Source organism: Hippoglossus hippoglossus, chromosome 16 (assembly GCF_009819705.1).
Source record: "Hippoglossus hippoglossus isolate fHipHip1 chromosome 16, fHipHip1.pri, whole genome shotgun sequence".
Lineage (NCBI taxonomy): Eukaryota > Metazoa > Chordata > Actinopteri > Pleuronectiformes > Pleuronectidae > Hippoglossus > Hippoglossus hippoglossus.
This window is the reverse complement of record NC_047166.1, coordinates 8868970-8889730: the sequence shown is the minus strand read 5'-3', so window position 1 is coordinate 8889730 and position 20761 is coordinate 8868970. Positions and strand designations below refer to the sequence as shown.

General features: G+C 43.0%; 2 protein-coding genes across 4 annotated transcripts; one reads left to right on the top strand and one right to left on the bottom strand.

The window, feature by feature from the left end:
• Positions 1-610: 610 nt before the first annotated feature.
• On the top strand, positions 611-15547 carry si:dkeyp-77h1.4. Its single transcript, XM_034611072.1, has 11 exons — positions 611-830; positions 5963-6028; positions 6232-6252; positions 6364-6639; positions 8015-8135; positions 8281-8456; positions 8730-8872; positions 9337-9484; positions 9723-9904; positions 9990-10082; positions 10930-15547. Exons 2-11 carry the CDS (start codon positions 5983-5985, stop codon positions 11599-11601), a joined length of 1878 nt encoding a protein of 625 aa, XP_034466963.1. The 5' UTR covers positions 611-830; positions 5963-5982; the 3' UTR covers positions 11602-15547.
• si:ch73-54f23.4 (zinc-binding protein A33) lies at positions 14573-20428 on the bottom strand. Of its 3 annotated transcripts, none has more exons than XR_004616492.1 (7): positions 18382-19182; positions 18016-18111; positions 17635-17868; positions 17110-17132; positions 16820-16935; positions 15975-16729; positions 14573-15921 (listed from the first exon to the last, which is right to left on the bottom strand). XR_004616492.1 is itself a non-coding variant. In XM_034611136.1 (7 exons), the coding sequence occupies exons 2-7, from the start codon at positions 18445-18447 to the stop codon at positions 16176-16178; spliced, it is 1089 nt and encodes a 362-aa protein (XP_034467027.1). In that variant the 5' UTR covers positions 18448-18456; positions 20213-20428; the 3' UTR covers positions 14573-16175. The 3 variants fall into 3 exon arrangements, 2 of the variants coding, with proteins under 2 accessions (XP_034467027.1, XP_034467025.1); XM_034611136.1 differs by adding an exon at positions 20213-20428 and having other exon boundaries at positions 14573-16729; positions 18382-18456; XM_034611134.1 differs by having other exon boundaries at positions 14573-16729; positions 18382-18456; positions 18698-19182.
• Between the last annotated feature and the right edge of the window lie 333 nt (positions 20429-20761).

Genomic DNA, 20761 nt, shown 5'->3' with positions numbered 1-20761 from the left:
TCCCCTGTCCCGACATTTGGGCTAAAAACACGATGTAAATGATGCTGTTTTGAGTCAAATTTGAATGCCGGGGCTCACGGACACTTGGATGACACCACAGGAGCAGTATGGAGGCATGTTATGTATTCTTTCTGTTTCTATACATTTGAAGAAGGAGTAACCAGTTACTTCAATTGTATTGGATTTGGCTGCAGTGCTGTTTACCCATGAAACTCCCAAAGTGTTTTGTGGAATCAGAAACTTTACCCACCACTCCATCGGCATAGTGGTGAGTAGATCATGAGTGGATTTTTGTGTGAACTATCCCTTTAAGATCATTCTCTTTATTTTGTATTTCTTGCTAAATCAAAATAAAGTCAATCAATTTCCACAAACCAGACGACCAAGAAAATGCTTTTATTTCTTGGGGTAAAAAACGTGGAAAGTCATGTGATGAAAATGAATGCACCAAGCAAAAGCTCATAAATAACTATTCTGAACTCAATATCATCTTTTATGGAACTGACAGCTGAATTGATTGATGGATGCTCCCTGTGCAGCATCAGCATCTTCTGACTCTTGACTGACCATCACCTCCATCTTCACTGTCAGGGGGACCATAGGTGGGGGTGGGGGTGTCCGGTGTTTCCCGACACGAGTCGAGTGTCTCCGAGCGCGCGAGCCGAGCCCGACATATTCTGAGCGTCCTCCAAATGTTGAGCCCGAGCGGTGAAGCGCGGCTCTGGAGGGGGCGAGGTTGGAGAAGGAGGCAGAAACCAGGCTCCGATCGCACTCACACTGACCTGTGAGACAATCCCGACATCCCTGCAGCTGTGACCGGACTCATAGAGGTAGGTGAGCCGCCGAAAGCTGCTGCATTCCTGCCTCCAACACGTATGACGCGTGTGGATGCGTTTTCCCAAAACCCGGACCGGTGCGCCACGGGTTAAATTCTGCAGTTTTTTGGGTTGATGCGCTTGTCGGTTGTCCCGGCCCCGGAGGTGACTGCATGTTACTGACCTGTGAGGTTTGAAAACATCATGTAGTGTCTGAGAGTGGGAGAGGAGAGCTGTGGAAATATGTTCATCCTGTTTACTGAGTGAACAGATCCAGGATGGAGCCGTTATACTTATTTCCCCATGCAGCCTCCTGGGCAGAGTCAGGGATATCATGCAGGTTTATTTTACAGCAGGATGGTGATAAATGTTTATTATAGCCTGATGTGCGTGTACAGATTCGGATTCAGTTCAAGCTTTGAATGAAAACATGAAACAATTGCATATTATACAGTCTATAGTCTTATCACATTCCCATAGGCTGCCTTAAGAAGGTAAGGAAGCTTGTATCTTCTCCACTCTTATCACTTAAAAGCTTAAAAGCATCCATTATCTGGGAGGATGCTCTTCCTGGCTGTGTCACCTCTGCCTGCAGTCTGCAGCTCACAGACCCATAACACCAGAAATCATTGGTGTTCATCCCCAGACCCGATCCTGTCTGCGTAATCTTTACCATGAAGTAAATCCATTCCTCTTATGCCCTTATCCCCTATTTTAGTGTGTTTGTCAACCCTGCACCCAGCTCCTGCATGTGCCCCCTTCTCCAACCCCCATTTCTGTCCACTGATTTAATTAAATCTGACAGGTGCAAGCAATATGTTGGAAAAGTGTCCGCTGCTGCAGGCTTCTCCTCAAACATAGGCTTTACATTTGGATTTTGTCTCGTCGAGATTATCCTCCCTCATCTTTTTCTGCTGTGCGGTTCTGAAACATGAGATGAGTGGAGGGGATGCAGAGGCCGGTGACGTTGGGATCATCAGACTGGAAAATGGGACGTTTTTTTGAATTCTTTCAGCAGAGGGAGACTCCATATTTGTTTTTAGGTGCACCTGAAGCCCACACCCAGCCTCTCTCACATGTGTCTCCTGGTGCAGCCCTTTTTTTATGCTTCATGTTTTATGAATGTCTAGCGCTGTGGTAAGAGGGTACAGTTTGTGCATCTGTGTAAGTGTGTGTGTGTGTGCTCGTTCTTGCTACCTCTTTGGGACCAGCATACACACTGACCTTGTAAGGACCAGCGGACTTCATAGTTACCAAAGAAAACCTCACTTTCTGAGCTCCAGGTTAAGGTTTGGTGAAGATGTGAATTGTACTCAGGTTAAGGTTAGGAATGAGGTTTTGGTGAGGCTGTCCACAATGAGTGGAAGGGTCCTAATAAGGATAGATGCACAAACCTGTGTGTGTACTTGTATTTATACTTTGTGAGGGCCAGAGCATAGACCTGGCGGAGTGAGGACATTTTGGTTGATCAAGATTTGGCTTTGGGGTTAGAATTACGTTTGGATTATTGTTAGGGTTAGGCATTTAGTTGTGATGGTTAAGGTTGGGGTAAGGGCTAAGGGAAAGCATTATGTCAATGAGTGCAAAGTACAAAGTTGTGTGTGTGTGTGTGTGTGTGTGTTTGAGCTCTTCTGTTATGCCTCCTCATCATCAGAGGGGCTTTACCTCGTGCAGAGTTATTCCTCCTCATCACTTGGGCAAAGAAACTGAGGGAAGTGAAACTGAAAGAGAAATGATGATGGGTGAAGAGGACACAGAGGTAGCTTTGTCGGGTCCCCACATCTGCAGTCATTGATGGCATTTCCGCCTCTTTAAAGCCCCTGTGGACAAAGACCTGTCTGTCCCTCCAGTGTATAGCAGGCAGTTTGGAGTTTGAAGGAACACAGGCACAGGCTTTGATTTCAGAGTGGGATGCACAGGCTTGGATTATATAAGATAAGGAGGAGGAGAGGGTGAAAGAGAGAGAGAGATCTAGAGGGGAGGGCTGAGAAAGAAAAGCGAAGATGCGAGAGATGCCCCGAGATACGGAGCAGGGGGGTTCGGGTTGAGAGGAGAAGAATATGATGCAGAGCTGTCGAAGGCAGCAGGAGAGGACAGGGAGACTAGAAGGAGGGTTGTGATGGTGGTGGAAAGTAACACTTGAAGATGTGAAAATTGCGATGGAAGTGAGAAACAGGGAGAAAAAGCTAAGGACTCCAGTGAGGTAGAATAAAGACGAGTGAAGCTAAGTGAGAGGAGAGGAGGAAGTCAGGGAAGGACAGCAGATGGCATGTCCGTCTGTGCCCGGAGGACAGTGTATGAATGAATAAGCTCATAATGTAGCTTATTGCATGTGTTTTCATGATGTTGCATGTTTGCGCTCGGCAGGGTCGACCCTCTCGTGTTAGTTTTGGCCTCAATTACTCAAAATCACACAAAAACCAAAGGAGTTTGGACTTTTCTTCTCAGATCCTGCACAGAAACAGCAGATCTGCCGGGGTGCCTTGGTGAGGGTCGACTGCTGGGACAGACATATGGCCCCGGTTCACTTTTCTCCTCCACCAGAGCCAACCAATCCTACATCTCAGATCACTTTATTAATTAAACGCTGACTGTCACTGGGGTCAAGAGTCATTTGTTTGGATGGAATTTATGATGCAGGGGCCTCGTTAAAACCCTGAGCAGAATTCCTGAAACAAAGACGGGGACAGTAAGAATCACGGTGTAATTTGAGAGATACAGATGACTGGAACCTAAGGTTTTGTTTGCAGAGAGACTCTGTTCCTTGTGACGCAGTTTGGTTCCATATTTTGTTTCAGATACAATAAAAAATCCGTGGGTTTTTAGGCGTCCTGCCCAGAGTGTTCTGTGTGGATGTGGTCGACAGGGTTGTGTGAAGCCTAATGTGAAACAGCAGCTCTGGTTGTCGGACTTTTTCTCATTAAACAATAAAGAACAAAGAGATTGTCTCTGCTGTTGCTGTTTAAAAGTATCTTCTCGCTACACATATACAAAGGCAGACAGGTGGCACACATACAGACAGAGGTGAGATGTTTTAATGCTGCATAATTTCCAGTGGGAATGGGTTGTGTGACGTTGTGTCTGCCGTTTGGCAATAAGACACTTTAATCTTCGCCGCGTGTTTATTAGCTGCTGCAAAGTGTGACTGGGAGCACTGCAGGTGTTCCCTCCCAGTCCCCTCCTCGGCTTTGTAAACGAAAAACTGCAGCAAGCGTCTTTTGCACAAACTCCGGATGCGTCGCCTCAGATGCCTCAGAAGCAGGAGGCAGTTTTCAAATCATCATAATCCCCCTCCGTGTTACAACATTAATCATGATCCCTCTCAGAAACCATCATATTCCTATAGGCTCCTGAGGAAAATATGTTTTCCCTGCAGCCCTTGTTCTCGGACTGGACTGTTCCTGTTGGAATCTCAGCCAAGCCGTTACTCCAATCACCACAATTTGAATAATCTTGGGGGTCATGAATTATTCTTTGTTTAAATACAGGCACATAATCAATACATAATCCTTGACAGTGATCTAGAGCCCTGCTAAACATGTACATACACTATAAAAGAGAAGCTCCTCTTCACGACACTAACATTGACCCATAAATCTTCTCATGGTCCTGATTTGAAATTGAGCCCAGATATGTCATTAAGTTATAATAGCACCACTATTGGTTTTCTAAAAGAGGGTTTCACCACAGGCTGCTTTTATGTCTGAAGTCCAATAATAATCTCCAGGCTATGGCAGGTAAATTGAATTTGCAGGGACTGAAAGATTCTCTGAAAATAGTCCCCTCCAGGAGTTTTAGATGGGCTAATTGGATTACTAGTAAACCTTAAAGAACAACATCGAGGAAAAACGGAAAGAAATACAATGTTGACCACAATGACACAGTTAAAAGAGGCTATTTTGTATGAAAAATAAAACATAATAATACAATTCTTGTGAGCTTGACAGTTTATAGCTTTTCTGGCATATATATTATATAACCTTGGCTGCATGCTGCGTAGATGCTGCTCTGTCCCACTGTGAGCGCTGCAGGTGTTTCCTCCTGGTCCCCTCCTGGGCTTTTAAAATGAAAAACCACGGGAAGGTTTCCTTTGGCTCCAGCCCCGTGATGCGTTGCCTCTGATGTCTCAGCACAAAAAGATCATCAATATCTCCTCAGTGCTGCGATCAGTCAGGATGCTTCATCAGAAACCCTCTTGTGGAAATCATGTTTGCCCCCCCCCCCCCCCCCTCCGTTCCTTTTCCCTTTCAGTTACAGTTTCACCTATTTTAATTTCAACAGTGTGTTTTCTTTAGTCGTGGATCCTATTCGCAGATGTTCTCTTCAAATAGCGAAAAGAGAAATTATGATAACGAGATTCATGTAGCTCCTGAATGTTTAGTACAGTGTAGTAGGGAGATTTTACACTTGAGATTATTGACAGTGACATCACTGAATGGAAGACTCATTCTGTCTCCATTTATCATCTAATGGCAACTGACAAGTCTCTACAGCACGGTAAAGATTGATTTTACCTTTGATGGGAAAGTGTGTGTGAATGTTTGTATGTACGACAGCGGAACATCTCCCTCATGAGATGTGGTTCACAGATCATTTCTTGACACTGTAACAATATATTCAGTTCGGGGACGTGATCTGAATCCAATATTTGGGCCATTAGATTGTTATTGTTTTCAGCCAATATTCTAATAGCAGTAGTTATTTGATTAACACGGTTGGCCCTCATTAGAGCACGTACCTTCCTCAAGGCCCAACAGTCCCTTTAAATTAAATCAAGCTGCACCAATTTTCATATAATCATATCAGGTCCCTAAATGTGCCTGAATGTGCAAGATCCATTAATCATTTCCTGGGAAAACAGTGAAAATGTTGAAATTCTGTCACAATGTTAAAGAAAGTGAAACAAATTTCCTGGATCCGCATCCGTCCACTAAATTTCGTGGTAATCTGTTCAATTGTTATTGTGTAATCCTGCTTGCAAACAACCAACATAAACCAAAAAACAGCAGAGGTACAAAAAAAAAGCATGATCTCTCAGTCATTTCCTCAGACTAACTCTGCAAATATAAATCCATATGTACACATGTGAAGGTAAATACATGCTGCCTATTGTTTTGACTGTCTGTGAACTTGATCTTTCTTTGTAGACACCAACACATCAGCCAGGATGGGGACAGTCAATGTGATCACACTCAGCCTCCTGCTCACCACAGGTACGTCATTAGAATGTAGTGCTGCCCTATAGTGGTGATATGGATATATGTCAGCTGTGTCTATTTCCACCAATGCCAGTGTCATTACATTATTTACTAATCCAGAAGAATGTGTGAGAATATTTTCCATAAAACAGACAACTACTGACATGAAAGAGTCCAAATATATCGCCTTTCATTTGTATTTTTCTCCTTCTTCACAGTTCTGTCTGCTCCTGTGAAAGGTAAGACTTTTATGTTGAGTTTGTCACTCGGCAATGATGAATTATGAGCCGCCCTTTTCCATAACGTGTTTGTCAATGCTCCCTCTTCCCTGTGTCCACCGTGTAATCCAGTCGACGAGGAGACGATGACTTTGTTCCACGGGGAGGATTTCCACATCATGCTTACCTCTCTCGGGTTGGAGGTCACGTTTCGGAACAGGTCGACTCCGCGGTCGCCCGACGTGGTCCTGATGCGAGACGGTGCTGTCGTCAACAGTCGGACCAAACTCAACCGCCAGCTCAGCCACCTCATCGTAGACGCTGTGGGCGAGGAAGACGAGGGCGTGTACACGGTGAAGAACCCGGAGAAGCCCGAGGAGATCAGGCGCATCACGCTTGTAGTCCGAGGTATTTGATGACATCTTAACAACAGCTGAAGTGTCTCAAATTACATATTACCCTCTCACATGAGGTCTTAGAATTTTAATTGAAAACTCTACTTGAAGACTCAAATTCATGAAATTCAAATTCATAACCAGTTCTTCTAGGATAATGTTAAATTAGTAATCAGTGATTTTAAATGGATAATTAACATCTACATAACAGACTATTACCTGATTTTATCCATTTATACAATTATATACCCTCAATGCAATACAGTAAATAAAATAAAATAGCATTTTAGATCCTCTTTAGACATAATTCATCGCACAAGCATTTTTCATTTCTATTTCTATTTTATGTTTTAAATTATAATCAAAAATGTCAGTGAGCGCAAATAGGGCTGCAATTAAAGTTCGAACAGTTTACATTTGAGACTTCGATAATATTTATGTACTTTAACTAAAAAAGAAATACTATGCTAGACTTTAACTAATGGGGTATTTTTAAAGGGTAGTTTTGGATATGAATACTTCCTCCGCCACTGCGTTACATCAGAGCTACGACATCAGGATGAAGAATAAATCTTTTTCACCTGATCTGGAGTCAGAATCAGTGCAGTGTCTATTCTTCTGCTGTAATCATCCACTCAGCAGCCACATAAACCTCATAGTTACACATGCTGTTCGTCTCGTCTCAGCAGTGATGACGACTCTGGATTCTGATGAGATTAGACACACAAAGGTGAAAGAAAGAGGGAATGACACCCAGCTTGAGTAAATTCAATCCCAGCACGGATACAAACCACCATAGTGTAGCAGTATGTGGAAGCTGTGCCATATGGAAGGAGTAATGTGTTGTGCAGAGATAAACATGTGTGCGTGTGTGTGCGTGTGTGTGCGTGTGTGTGTGTGTGTGTGTGTGTGTGTGTGTGTGTGTGTGTGTGTGTGTTTGTGTGTTAAGGCATGCCAGAGCTGCCAGCCAGTAATTATGCAGCTCTTTAACTGCCAACAAGCTCCCCTTTCTTTCCCTCCCCTGTTGTTTTCCTGTCTTCATCTGGTCTTTACTGTCTTTCCCTCTGCTCGCTTTGTGTCTGCACCCTTTCATTCCAGCCAGCCAGATATTTTTGGATCAGTGCTCCTTCGTTTCCCTGCAGTCCGTCCCCCGTTCAACACATCTGTCCAGCCTTTGTCCATGTGTTTTTCGTCTTTTGCCCTCTCTCTCTCTCTCTCTCTCTCTCTCTCTCTCTCTCTCTCTCTCTCTCTCTCTCTCTCTCTCTCTCTCTCTCTCTCCCCCTTCACTCCGTTTCACTTACAGTACATGCTTGCAATTTGCTCTCTGCTTTAATTAACTTTGTACTGAAGAGCAAAGTGTTTACCACCTCCCTTCCTTTACCTCCTAGATTGCTCCAATGAGCAGATCATTAAATATGGAGACAACTTCTTTATTCCGCTGTTGGAGGTGACCCCTTTCATCACCCTGGAGTACAGGCCCTTGGCCGTGGAGGCCAACCAGACATCAAGGTAAAGAGTCCGCCAAATTACTCTGATATTTAAACCCAAGAGAATCTGTAATTACATTTTCCCACCATGGTGCACATGCAGTGAAACAGATTGTCTCTGAATTACGAGGGAAGGTGGAGAAATGATTTGACTTCTCCTCCTGCAGACCAGCTCTGGTGCTGCTGACCAGTACGGGCATATCCAGGGACGGCTACCAGGGTCGTATCAGCGTCAACGAGCGCAACATCGGTCTCAGTGCTGTCACGGGGGCAGACGAGGGAAGCTACACTGTCAGATACGCCGAAGGTGCCATCCTGAAGAAAGTGTGTCTCAAAGTCAGGGGTGAGAGGACAAATGAAGACAGATATTAGTCTTTTTTCGTCTCCCATACTTGCCCTTTTTGAAACGGCCTTCACCTTCCATCCGGATGTTGTTGTTGTGTTTGTGGTTATTAGACTCTTCTTGTCTGCGGTAATGGCTTTTTAAATACCTGCATGTTAATGGATTCGAGCAGGCTAATGCATTTCAGATGCTCCACGGGCCTGTAAACAGAGCTGTGATGTATTTACTCTCTGTCTGTCCTCTGTCCTCCCCTGTCGTCCCTCTGTGTCTCAGAGCGCCAAGAGTTTGTGACCCTGCCGATTGGCCAAAGACTGAAGATCAACCTGGTGCTCAACAGCTCCTTGGTCCATCTCTATTACACCCCCAATTATGACTCAACGACCCGTCTGCTGCTGGACAAGGGAGAATTCACGACTGTAACTATTAGTTTTACTAATAACTTTATTTATATAGCACATTTCAAAGCAGCTGTAACAAAGTGCTTCACAAAGAGAAAGAAAATAAAGCAAAATCAAAGATGGCAAATAATATAATACAAAATCAAAAATCAAAGACGATAACATAACAATGATAAAAGAAACATATAAGTCACAGCTAAATGTAAAATATTATTATAATTCTGTTATGTGACCAGTTAGAGTCATATTTACACAATGCCTATGCTGAATGTCAGACTGTTTTTTAGCTGTCAGCAGTTGCTTAAGGACATTTTACTCATTATGACCCACCTTTGAGCCAATCTCTGTTGAGTTATTTCAGAGCCTTTTATCGTTGGTGCTGTGTTTATATTCTCTTCTCTTTACATCATTCAATGTTTGTTGCAGATATGTTGTGCTGTCTTGATTTTTGCAACTCAAAGATGTGCATGTCTGTGTTCTAGGCTAAAGAGGAGCTGGGTCTGCAGGACCGTCTCACCCTGGACGGTTCACAGTGTTTGCTAGATAAGGTCAAGGGGTCAGACGCTGGCCAGTTCAAGATAATTGACATACTGGGATTCACTGTGTCCGTCATCCACCTGGAAGTGAAACGTAAGGAAGGGGGCTGGCAGGTTTATGTTGCTGTGATAGCTGCTGAAGGTTGGCATCAAAACATCATAACGGAGAGGAGCGCAAATTATTGCTTTGTGGCTAGAAAAGAAAGAATAATCCATTTCTTTGTTGATTATATTCTTGTATTGGAATTTCAACACGTCACCGAGAGGTCCGTTGAATAATTTACTCCCACTCCTGTCCCTTCTCTCTCCTTTCCCACAATGCCTGCATGCAGCCTACAAGCTGGAGTCACTGTATGTGGCCATCATCGCCCTGTTGGGTCTGCTGGTTTTCCTTCTGCTGGCCTGCCTGCTGTCCTGCCTGATCAAAGTGAAGAAGAGGGCCAAGAGGGCTGCTAACTTGGAGAAGATTGCCCAGAACGCTGGCAAAGAGGACGAGGGGGAGGCCTTCAGACAGGTCGGAGGGACAAACATCCCACCGACAACGTGATGATGATGGTGACGGTTATGATGTTGACTGTAGTTTCCTTCTCACCTAACAGGTGGTGAAGAACATCACCAAACTCAGTGAGGAATCCAAGCATTCCCAGGCGGACACCACAGAGAAATCTCAGAGCACGGAGGTGGACATTAAAGTAAGGATGTGAAGTGTATTTGTCTTAAAAGTGCATCTTTAAGAGAGTTTTAATAATGTCTCAATTTTTCTGCATTCAGGCAGCTGCAGCTTATACACACTGCTGCTGCTAGAGTCCAGACAGAGGATCACATCAGTCAAGGTCTCAGAACTTTGCAGTGGCTTCCTGCGTGACAAAAACAAATGATTTTCTAATATTACTATTGTTTTTTTAAAGGATTAAATGGACCAAAACTCATCCCTGATCTGCTGCTGTGTTATGAACCTTCCAGACATCTCAGGTCTTCTGGGACAGATCCACTAACTGTCAAAACTAGACAGAGAATCAGCATTCTGCTTTCATGCAACATGTACGTGGAGCAAACTCCCAGAAAACCTGAGGTCTGCTCCTACTCTCAGTTTTATTAAATGGTGGCTGAAAACTTTTCTGTTTGCCGCTGCCTTTTTTAAAATAATTTGGGTCTGTTTATTGATACCATGCACTTTATTCTAGCTTTGCAGTTTTAGCTTGTTATTATCTTCCAGTTTATTTTACTCTTTTAAAAATCCCAATTATATATTTCTTTTTTCAAACAAAACTTTATTGCACCCAGTGCAAAAGAGACAAATACAAATAATGAAAATGTTTTTCTGGCATACACATAAATCCCCCCCCCCCCCCCCCCCCTTGTCCTCCCTCCCCATGGCAGTGTCCCTCCCAATATTTCCCCCTTACAACCCTTATATGTTCATTTTATATTGCCCTGGATGTCTCCTATATCCTGTCTTCATGTTTTATGTCTGATGTGAAGCACTCTGGATTGCCTCATTGTACAAATGAACTTTCCTTGTTGTCTGTCCGAACTCAGGGTCTGGAGGTTTCCTCTAAAGAGGTTGGAGTTGGTAACCTAGAGACCAGTGACTCGGGTGTTGGCTTTAACACCGCCCTCCCACTGGACACTGACACTGATGTCCCTGATGTCCCTGACTCTGAGGCTGTAAGCATCTCTGTTTCTGAAACCAAACCTAGTCCACCACCTGCTGCCGAGGCCAAACCAAGTGCTCCACCTGCTGTGGAAATAATGCCCAGTCCTGTAGCTGAAACTAAAGCCAGCCCAACACCTGAGATTAAGAAAACCCCTGAGGAGGTGAAGCCGGATGCTCCCAAACCAGAAGTTAAGCTTAGCCCAGCCCTGAGCTCTGAGCCCAAGGCTGGTCTGAGCCCAGCTGATCCAAAGCCTGCGCCCAGTCCGAGCCCGGAGCCCAAACCAGCTGCTCCTAAAGCCCCAAAAGCTGAAAGTAAGAGCGCCCTAACCCCCACACCCGAGCCACCTAAACCAACCACACCAGAACCCATCACCAACGGTGCACCTGAGCCAGGCCTGGATTCCAAACCAAGCCCAGATCACACTGATGTTATCGGAGGCTTGAGTCCAAAAGCGGCTCCCCCTAAAACCCCGGAGGTGGAGCTGAAATCTGCTGGTGCTGTAATAGAGGTTAGCAAAGACGACGCTGCGGCTGAGAAACCAACCACCACCTGAGATCTGCCCCTGCAAAAACACAACGGAAGCCCCACAGATCTACCACCACTGTAAACAATCGAACACCCCCAACCAAATAATGAAGAAACCACTGAGGCTGGGGCGAGCGAGGGCTTTGGTTTAAACATGTCTAATGCCTGAATTACCTTCATAATGGTATATCTCACTTGTCTGTAACTAACATATAACCTTTGAGACTTTCTGATTCAGAAACACTTCACATAACTAATAAGGTTTGTTTATTGTTAATCTTTTGAGTTGTACGCACCTTTGTTGGTGTGTTTTTTGTTTTGGGGTAACTTCACAGTGAAACTGCCAGACTTCAAATGAAATCCTTTGCTGAGTTTACAACTAAACTGTTAACAACACATAAGGTCTTTTCTAACATATAGTGAGGTTTACAAGATTTTATCGAAAAACAAGAACAGAACTAGAATTTCTTATCTGACCTGAACTAACCATCCTTTACAATTTAGATGGTTAATTAGCTTGTGGATAAAACTGACAAAACAGGTGTAGCTATAACATGTGATGATATTATCTAGACTGGACATAATCCGAACAGAAATCAAAGTCCTTTTCATTACACAGATCACATTCAGTTGTTGGCGTTTTGTACAAATGTGGATGTTAAATGCTTGTGCCTGTCCTCTGGCTTCAGAAACATCTGCAATACACCATCACACATAACTAGAACTGCACTCTATTGAGGCCATTCCCCCACCAAGGCCCAACAGTCCCCTTAAATTAAAACAGACCTTACAGCTAAGGCCACATTGTGTTTCTCAGCTGCAGCTTGGTGGTAGTTTCTGGCTCTATTTGTTACAGTACAGCAGCTGAAACAAACCTACACCCCGGTGAAACCACATTCAAATCCACTAGATCAAGATTTTTATTTGGATCAGCTTGAAATGACACACACTGATTGATACTCACCACTTAACAATGTTGGAATTTATTCATCAAGGTCCATAAATTCCTGAATCCGACTTCTGATCCAGATCTACACCAAAATTATATTTGTTATTTGGGTCTTCTAAAATTGGATTACTCTCAGTGTAGTAAGAGGAATCTCATGAAAGCAGAAACTCCAGACACCATCCGCGGTATGTTGGGCCAGAGGGGAAATACTCAATCAAAGTGAAAGTTCAAATAGTTGGAATGTGCTCGGTCATTATCCTTCCCAACTTCCACGTCTTTATTGAGGCCTTTCTTTTATCTCTCGGTCCTTCCTTGACCATCTTTCCTTTCCTTTCCTTTCCCTACATTTCCTTTCCTTCCCTTCATTTCCTTTCCCTTCCCTTACTTTCCTCATTTAAAACCAATTAATTTCTTGACGTAGTTAAACTAGATAAACTATTAATTTTAGGTTTAGTTGTCAATGAAAAAGAGTAGATCTGTAGAGTAGTAACATTAGGACAAAGATTTAAACATTTATAGCTAACTTCTTTAAAATCTCCAAAATTGTCCTATGAGGCCTTTGTCATTATCACAACATTGTGTGTCCAAAGTTTGCAGGTATGTGGATGCTCAGTGAACTTAACTGAATCTTAGTTGAAACTCTTTTATGGTAAAAAAAACAAAAGGAGGTATGCAGACACAGTGTTCACGAGACAAAATGCATGTCTATACCTCATGTTTAAAATAATGACAGTCCAGGTTTGATGCACAGAAATCAACAAAGAGCTTTTTGACCTTCTTAGAACAGCACAGTGAGACGACCTCGATAATTCAGTCTCACGATTGGTGGAATGTCAAAAAATTGTAAGACTTACAAACCAACTGGCCTTTCTCTGTTGCTTTTTCTTACCAGTAGATTACTATCAGGCGAGATGTGTCAGCATTTTCACAAGCCATAACACGAGATGGGCTTCGATGTCAGATTTGATACTTAGATCAATAGCTCTAATATATAAAACTACCAAAAAAATCTAAATTAAGGTGCCTCAAATTAGATGGACGAACAGCATCAGACTTTCAGGTCACTTTTATTAGAAATCAACAATAACAATTAAATAATCAGATGATGATTAAATAACAGTGGATATGTCTCGTTTCCAGCCTGGACCTGTGAAGAGACCACAAACCGATTTTGGCAATACGAAAAATGTTCTTAATATAAACACACACACACACACACACACGCACACAAACCTTGTACTTCTATTTTGACACTCGTTGGCGTAATGCCCTTAGCCTGACCTTAACCTTCACAACTAAATGCCTACTACTAACTCTTAACCTAAACCTAACCTAAACTTTATTTTAAGCCTAATCCTGAAGCAAGTTTTAACACTCAAACAGTCCTTTGAAAAAGTGAGGACTGAGCAAAATGTCCTCACTTTCCCAAAATATGTCGGTAAGGTCTATGCTCAAAATGGTCCTCACAAAGACATAAGTATAAATACACACACTCACACATACACCCTCACACACATACAATCACACGCACACATTCACACTCCAGCCTTGTAAATACTGCATGTGTACGCCACTTTAACCCCCTTGAAGCTGAATGTTTTTAGTGTATAGAACGGTTGTTGTATTATACTTGATAACAAAAAGAGAAAACTAATTTAAATTTCTCACCAAATCCAGAATATAGAATATATACACATAATATATAATATTTAATATTCACTAACATATTGAACTAATTTAAGAGCCAAATAATGTAAAAAAATAAAACCATCAAACCTATATTAGATCTTTTATCACCAGTCCAACCAGACAGCTTACAGTATCTTCCACAGTATTTACATGTTGTATTAACACATTTAACCTGCATCACTTAAAGCACTGACTGCAGCATGACCACAACAAGTCCTGAACAACAGGCTTTTATCGTCCTAAACTTGTTTCTGTGTGATCAGAGGAGTGATGTTTTAATATTGCCATCATTGTGTGTGGAGGTTGTAGTGTGATTAATTGATGCACGTATGTACAGTATGAGCGTGAATGATTTATGACCGTGTGTGTGTGTGTGATGTTTGTACAGAACTACCGCCCTCGTGTGAGCTTCTCCGTGTGTTGTGAGTACGGTTATTCATGTGCCTGCTTAAATCATGTCGCAGTGTGAAGAAACACGAGTGTGAACGTGATTAAAAACACAAAACACACACAAAAAAAAATGCAAAAGATAGCCTATTGTAACTTTGAGATATTTGAGTGATTCTCGTTTTATTTAGTGCCTACTGGACAGTCGGCCTGTTCTCTGTCACTTGTCGACACAGTTTTTCTTATAGGTAGAGTATCCACAGATGTAGGACGCTGTTTTCACACTCGACTGAACAAAGTGACATCACACGTTGGCCGGATGTGCCGGAGATAAGTGACATATCGTATGAAAGTTGTTGAAAGCCAGATTTTCAGGTTTGCCGTGTAGCTTAATGAACGCTGAGGTGTGAGAGAAGGTGTTTTCCATTGATCCAGCCTGTGGCACAGTTCAGACTGTGTGAGTGAATTCTTGGTCACAGCAGACGAATGACGAAGCTTTGTGTGAGGATCCCTGAGGGTCGAGTTACGACGAGCGACTGACGAGAGGCGACCGGTGCAGCATCTCCATGTACCACCGTTATCGAAAGAATATTGTCAGTGATTGTCACAGCATGTGAGTGGTGGATAGTGCATCAGTGGGGAGAGCCTCTGGTTTTCATGTCACCAGTATTTCAGAGACAGCTCCGCCATAGTGGGAGTGGAGTGATTATATCTCACGGGGGGGGCCGGAGGAATTCTGTTTTCATACCCACCTCTGACAACCCACTGTTGATACCACGCTGACCTCTTGCACAACGTGATTCGTCTGAGTGTAGTGTGACGTCCCTCACCTTCTCTCTCCACTTCCCTTTTTGCACAACACTTCCCACAGATGTTTTAATATAGAAAATATTTTTTTTTCTTTATTTCATGTGTAAAGGAATACTAAGAATAAACAAAAGATTGTGACGTTTGCTGTTGCCGTCGTCTTTTGTTCTCTCGGAGCGACAAGACTTGCAGAAGGACAGTCTGGTCTCAGAGCTGTCAAACTCCATCTCAGTCAGTTATCTCACTCCGTGTCAGCCGTCGTTTGCTCTGAGTGCTGCTGCGCCATTTTCACACCCCAGGTCCCATTAATGACATAACATGGTGGGGACATGTCACAGCAGAGCACAGCAGAAAGATATTTATAAAGAGGTCAAAGGTAACATCATAAAAGGGGTTCACACCTGCTCTGCACCCTGAAGCTCCAGGTCGCCTGTACAACCTCGTGCTTCATTTTCTTTAACTCTTATGCCAAGGCCCAACAGACCCCTTATGAAACCACATTGAAATTCACTAGATCTAGATTATCCCAAAAATAATAATAACAAAAGAAAATCTGAAAATCTTTAAACACTTTTTGTTGAAAAATGACTACAATGATTAGATAATAATCAAAACAGTTGCCAAATGATTTTCTATCGATCAACTAACCAATTTATCGACTTGTCATTGAGCTCTAGATTTGCTCTAAATGTAATAATGATTCTAGTTATAAAATGAACAGTTTGAATAGGACCAGTAATCATCTTTAATCTAGTGATAACAATTCTTTATCATAGTGAAGGTTCAAAAATCTGTATTGGTGTCGTGTTCTTTCCGTCATGTGTGTCACAGGGGTTATAGAAGGGGAGCAGAGGCACCATGACCGTTCCCATGGTGAAGGTGTAGATTGGTGCCATGGTAACAGCATTATAGAAAGACACCTCCTCTTTTTCACAGTTTAAGAACACGCCGATGCGAACAAGACGGAGAGACACGTTAATTTTGGTGGGTTCTGGGTCGGTGCAGGCCAGGACGGATCCAGCCTTCAGGGCCAGGGTCCAGATGCCACTGGAGGTGCCTGTGGCAGCCATCTCCCCTCTTGGGACATCTTCTCGTGCTACACCCAGCCTCCACGCGGTCTTACGATCCACCTCCACCTCCCAGTAGTGCCGCCCTGTGGTGAAGCCCTGATGACCCAGCACACAGTAATAGTAGTGGAAGCGTCGTGGGTTGGGCTGGATATCTGTTGTGTCTTTGTCTTCCTCGAACCATACTGAGGTGTGAGACTGGGACAGGGACAGATTAGGGTGAGCTGTCTCAGGGTCTAAGGTCACTGATGTAATATCTGCGGGCAAACAGGGATTGAGTAAAATAAGTTTTGTTGTTTAGCCCGTGCCGTGTCGGTTCTGATGACATATACAGAAAATACACATACTTGGGTAGAGGCAGCTTTTCATACGCTTCCATATCCTGTACTGGATGGGCCCCACAAACTGACCAGAGCGCACCTCAGTGTCCACGTCCTCTGGAGGAACAAAGCTGACCTGAGACCTGTTTGGACAAAACGAGAGAAGGGGAGGACTGAATGAGGGATGACAGGATATACATCCTGTAGTAAGTGGAAACGCAAAGCACACATACACATAAGATTATGAGTTAGGAGAAAAAAACGGAGACAGTAAAATGGAAATTAGTTTGGTAACAACACACTTTGAGGAGATCTACCTTTTTATAAGATCTTGAATTTCCTGTAATGAGAGAAACAGTTGCTTTAAATTGATTTGAATTGATCCTCATCAATCGTCATAAAAGAAAGTACACAGCGTTTTAAAGCGTCCGGCCGTGAAACCCTCAAGAGACTTTCCATTAACACAAACAGTCGTCTTCTGTTGCCAGCTGTGTCGCCTCAGCCAGAACGCTTCGTGCTGTCCGCTCCTATTTGCTGACTAACGCTCCGACTGCCGTTTGTCCTTTCACTTTTAAACGAGAAATTGATTTTGACTTGCAAAATCAGTCAAGTCAACTGTTCGGTCAATCAATGCCCATATAAGTGGTCAAATGAGTGCCAATGAAGAGCCGCAGAGTAATAGGGTTATTCTGGGTGGGTCCCTTTAAGGTAAACCTGCAGGGCCACATGGTTTTTCAGTTGTCATACGTAAGATGTTGCTCCATCTGCAAATCCTTAAAGCATCAATATATTCAAATCAATAGGAGAAACTATATGTTGTCTCTGGATGTCTCCTTCCTCACTTTGAGCAGCGTAGCACTGTCCTCCTCTGCCAGTTTGCTGTTGAGCACCGTGATCGCTCTCTCCAGGTCTTTCCCTTGCTCTGCTATTTTCTTCTCTCTCTCCTTCAGCTGCCTCAGTTGTTTCTGTCTCTCCCTCCTCAGTCGCTCCAGGTCCTTACATTCCTCCGCGTCCAGGAAGCGATGGAGGTTCTGAAACTCGGCACTGATTTCTCGCTCCAGGTCATCAAACCTGCCCTGAAAGATGAAGGGAAAGAAGGGCAGTAATTAAATCAACTAAGGTTTGACTAAAATATTTTCAAAATTGGCCTCAGCGGGATCATTATGAATGTTTATTTTGTGTTAAACTTGAACTACTATAACATAATGATGCAGCAACGATACCTCTACTTCCACTGACTCTGTGTACGTCTCTCTCTCTGCTTCTCGGCACTCATCGGCCTCATGCTTGATTCTTTTAATAGCCTGGACAAGTTTTTCCTGTACACACACACACACACACACACACGCACACACACACACACACACACACACACACACACACACACACACACAGAGGATAAGAGAAAGAGAAAGAGAATTAGAGTAAAACAATACACATGCAACAGATATGTTACAAATTTGAAGTTTCTTTGTCTATGAAATATGAACTTTCAAATAAAAGCACACAACTATTCAGAGGAAATGTAAATCTCGTGTCGGTTGAACCACACACAGCAGCAGGTGGAAACCATAAAACCTGAAACCTACCTTGTGATCACAGAGAAGACTTTTATTGTTATTACTTTCGGTGGCTTCAGCGTAGTTTTGGAACATCCCCGTTTGCTGCAAAAAGTTCAAGACCAGAAATCAAAAGACACTATTGAGGGAGTGAAATTAAAGTGATGGGGGGGAATAAGAGGGATGAAGTGGAAGACTAGAAAAATGTAGCTATACAGAGAGGGAGAGAGAGAGAAAGAGGGTGAGGAGGAAAAAACACATGTCAGCTACAAGAGAGTCAAGGACAAACATCCAAGCATAAAATGAACAAGGGTAAATCTATTGGAGAGCTCAGTTCGGTAATCACCGCCTGACTTGTGAATATACGGATCCATAAAAGTAGCGAAGCGAGAGGTGGGAAGGAGGCAGGTGCCAGGAGGGCTCGCTGGCCGGACGCTGGCTGGCAGCAGCAATTTATGGCAGCGGACACACAAGAGTCTATTTCTGTCTCTGGAAAGAAAGAAGAATCTGGCCGTGGAGAGACACATTCAGTCAGATATAGTGTTTCATATCAGCAGTTGTTTTGGCCTGGAAGGGAGACGATACATATTTATACATAGCTGCCGACTGTATATCGATGTTTGTCTTTGCAAGGTTGCACTCTGATGTCTGGGTCTGTCAGAGGATCCAGAGCAGCAATGCTAAATACCTGCTGTCATGGTTTTCTAATATATATTTCATAGTTTCCAAAATATTTTAAACTTTTGATCAGATCTCCTAAAACTTTCATCAATTTGAAACTCTTCAGCCAGTGGAGGTTTGGGTGCAACATCCACCATCAGGTTGCTCAAAGACAGACAAGCCCTGCTCCAAACCATAAAAGACACATCAGTACAGAACGCTGCAGCCAATGACATGTGGATCAGGAGGAGAGACCCCAACTGGGCCCCAAGATGTTGAGGAACCACACCCAGGTCTGATCAGCCTGTGGTGGGTCTGCCTTAACATGGGCATGATTAAAAGGCCAAAACACCCAATGACTTTAAGCTACAAAACTGATGATGTCTCCCTAACATCTGCTGGTGGTTGGCGACTTCATTATCAAGCTAGTGCGTAAGACCCTTAAGTGTAGAGGAGGTCTCACCAGCTCTAAACAGGTCATAGGATTTTCAGCTAGTAAAGTTTCATTCAGCTTTTTGAAATCTTGATGCAATTTTAGAATTATTGCAGTTTACATTTTTATGCTATTTCCCCCCCCTCACAGATTGAGTTTATAATGTGGGGTTAGCTTCACATTGTTCAGATGCCAGCTAACAAACAGCACTTTCTTTATGTAATAATTTAGAAATTTAGTTTTTCTTGTTTCCTAAAAGGATGCTGTTTAGGTTGTGCGTTGTTTCATCCCAGCACAATTCCCCTTTCTTTTTTTAAAGCCTTTTGTCTGTCCACTTATCTAATCATTTTTTTTTATATATATATCTACCTCTTTCTTTGTCTCTGCCCGTCTTCCTCCCACTTCTCGCACAGAGTCTCACACACAGGGGGGGTCTGGCTGTGGGTGCATGCACTGAGGCAGCATTACTCATCTCTGCAAATGTTCCTCATCTATAATTCACAGTGCTGGGTCCTGACAAGTGACTGTGCTGAGCTAAGGTTGAGCTGAAAACTCAGTGCACCACAGTATGCGGCAGGTGGAGGGTGACGCTGGCAGGATGATTCAATAAAACGCAAAGGGCTGCTGCATGAAGAAGCATGCACAGTGATTCCTGCAGCTTTGAATCAGTGTTAGCCATTGTATTGAAATGTGTGAATTGTGTGTTTTACACAATCATATAATATCAGCACATATATGTACAACATTCATATTCAACCAATGCTGTACTAATGCATATACCACTTGAGCAGCTGCAAGTCCAGATGTGTCTGAGATTTCCTCTTCTTCAACTATAGTCCTTGGTCAGCAGGTACATGATGTCATCTCTGAAAAGCTGGAGAGGAGAGACCCCATTTTGTCTGTGGTGAAAAAAAACACTCTTCCAAAAAATCTAAAGTGCTGTGTTCGGGGAAACGGCAACATTAAAAATGCAAAAACATTTAAGAGATTTTAAAAACCTCCCCCTTCCAATGAAGTACCCCAAGGTTTTAGTAAGAGAAAAAGTACAACAATACTCTCAAGTTTCATTTTCCATTTGCATGTTGGTATGTGGATGAGAAGAAAAACAGAAGTGCATTGAATTAGTACAGTATTAGTATTAAACTTTTTATATTGTACATAATAGTACGGCATTAGTTTTTGACTTTTGAGATTGTACATTATGTATAGTATTAATATTCAACTTTTTTCTATCGTATGTATTAGCACTGCATTAGTATTCAACCTTCATGCAGAAGTACCACTAGCCAATTACGCTGCTACAATCACAGGTCCAAG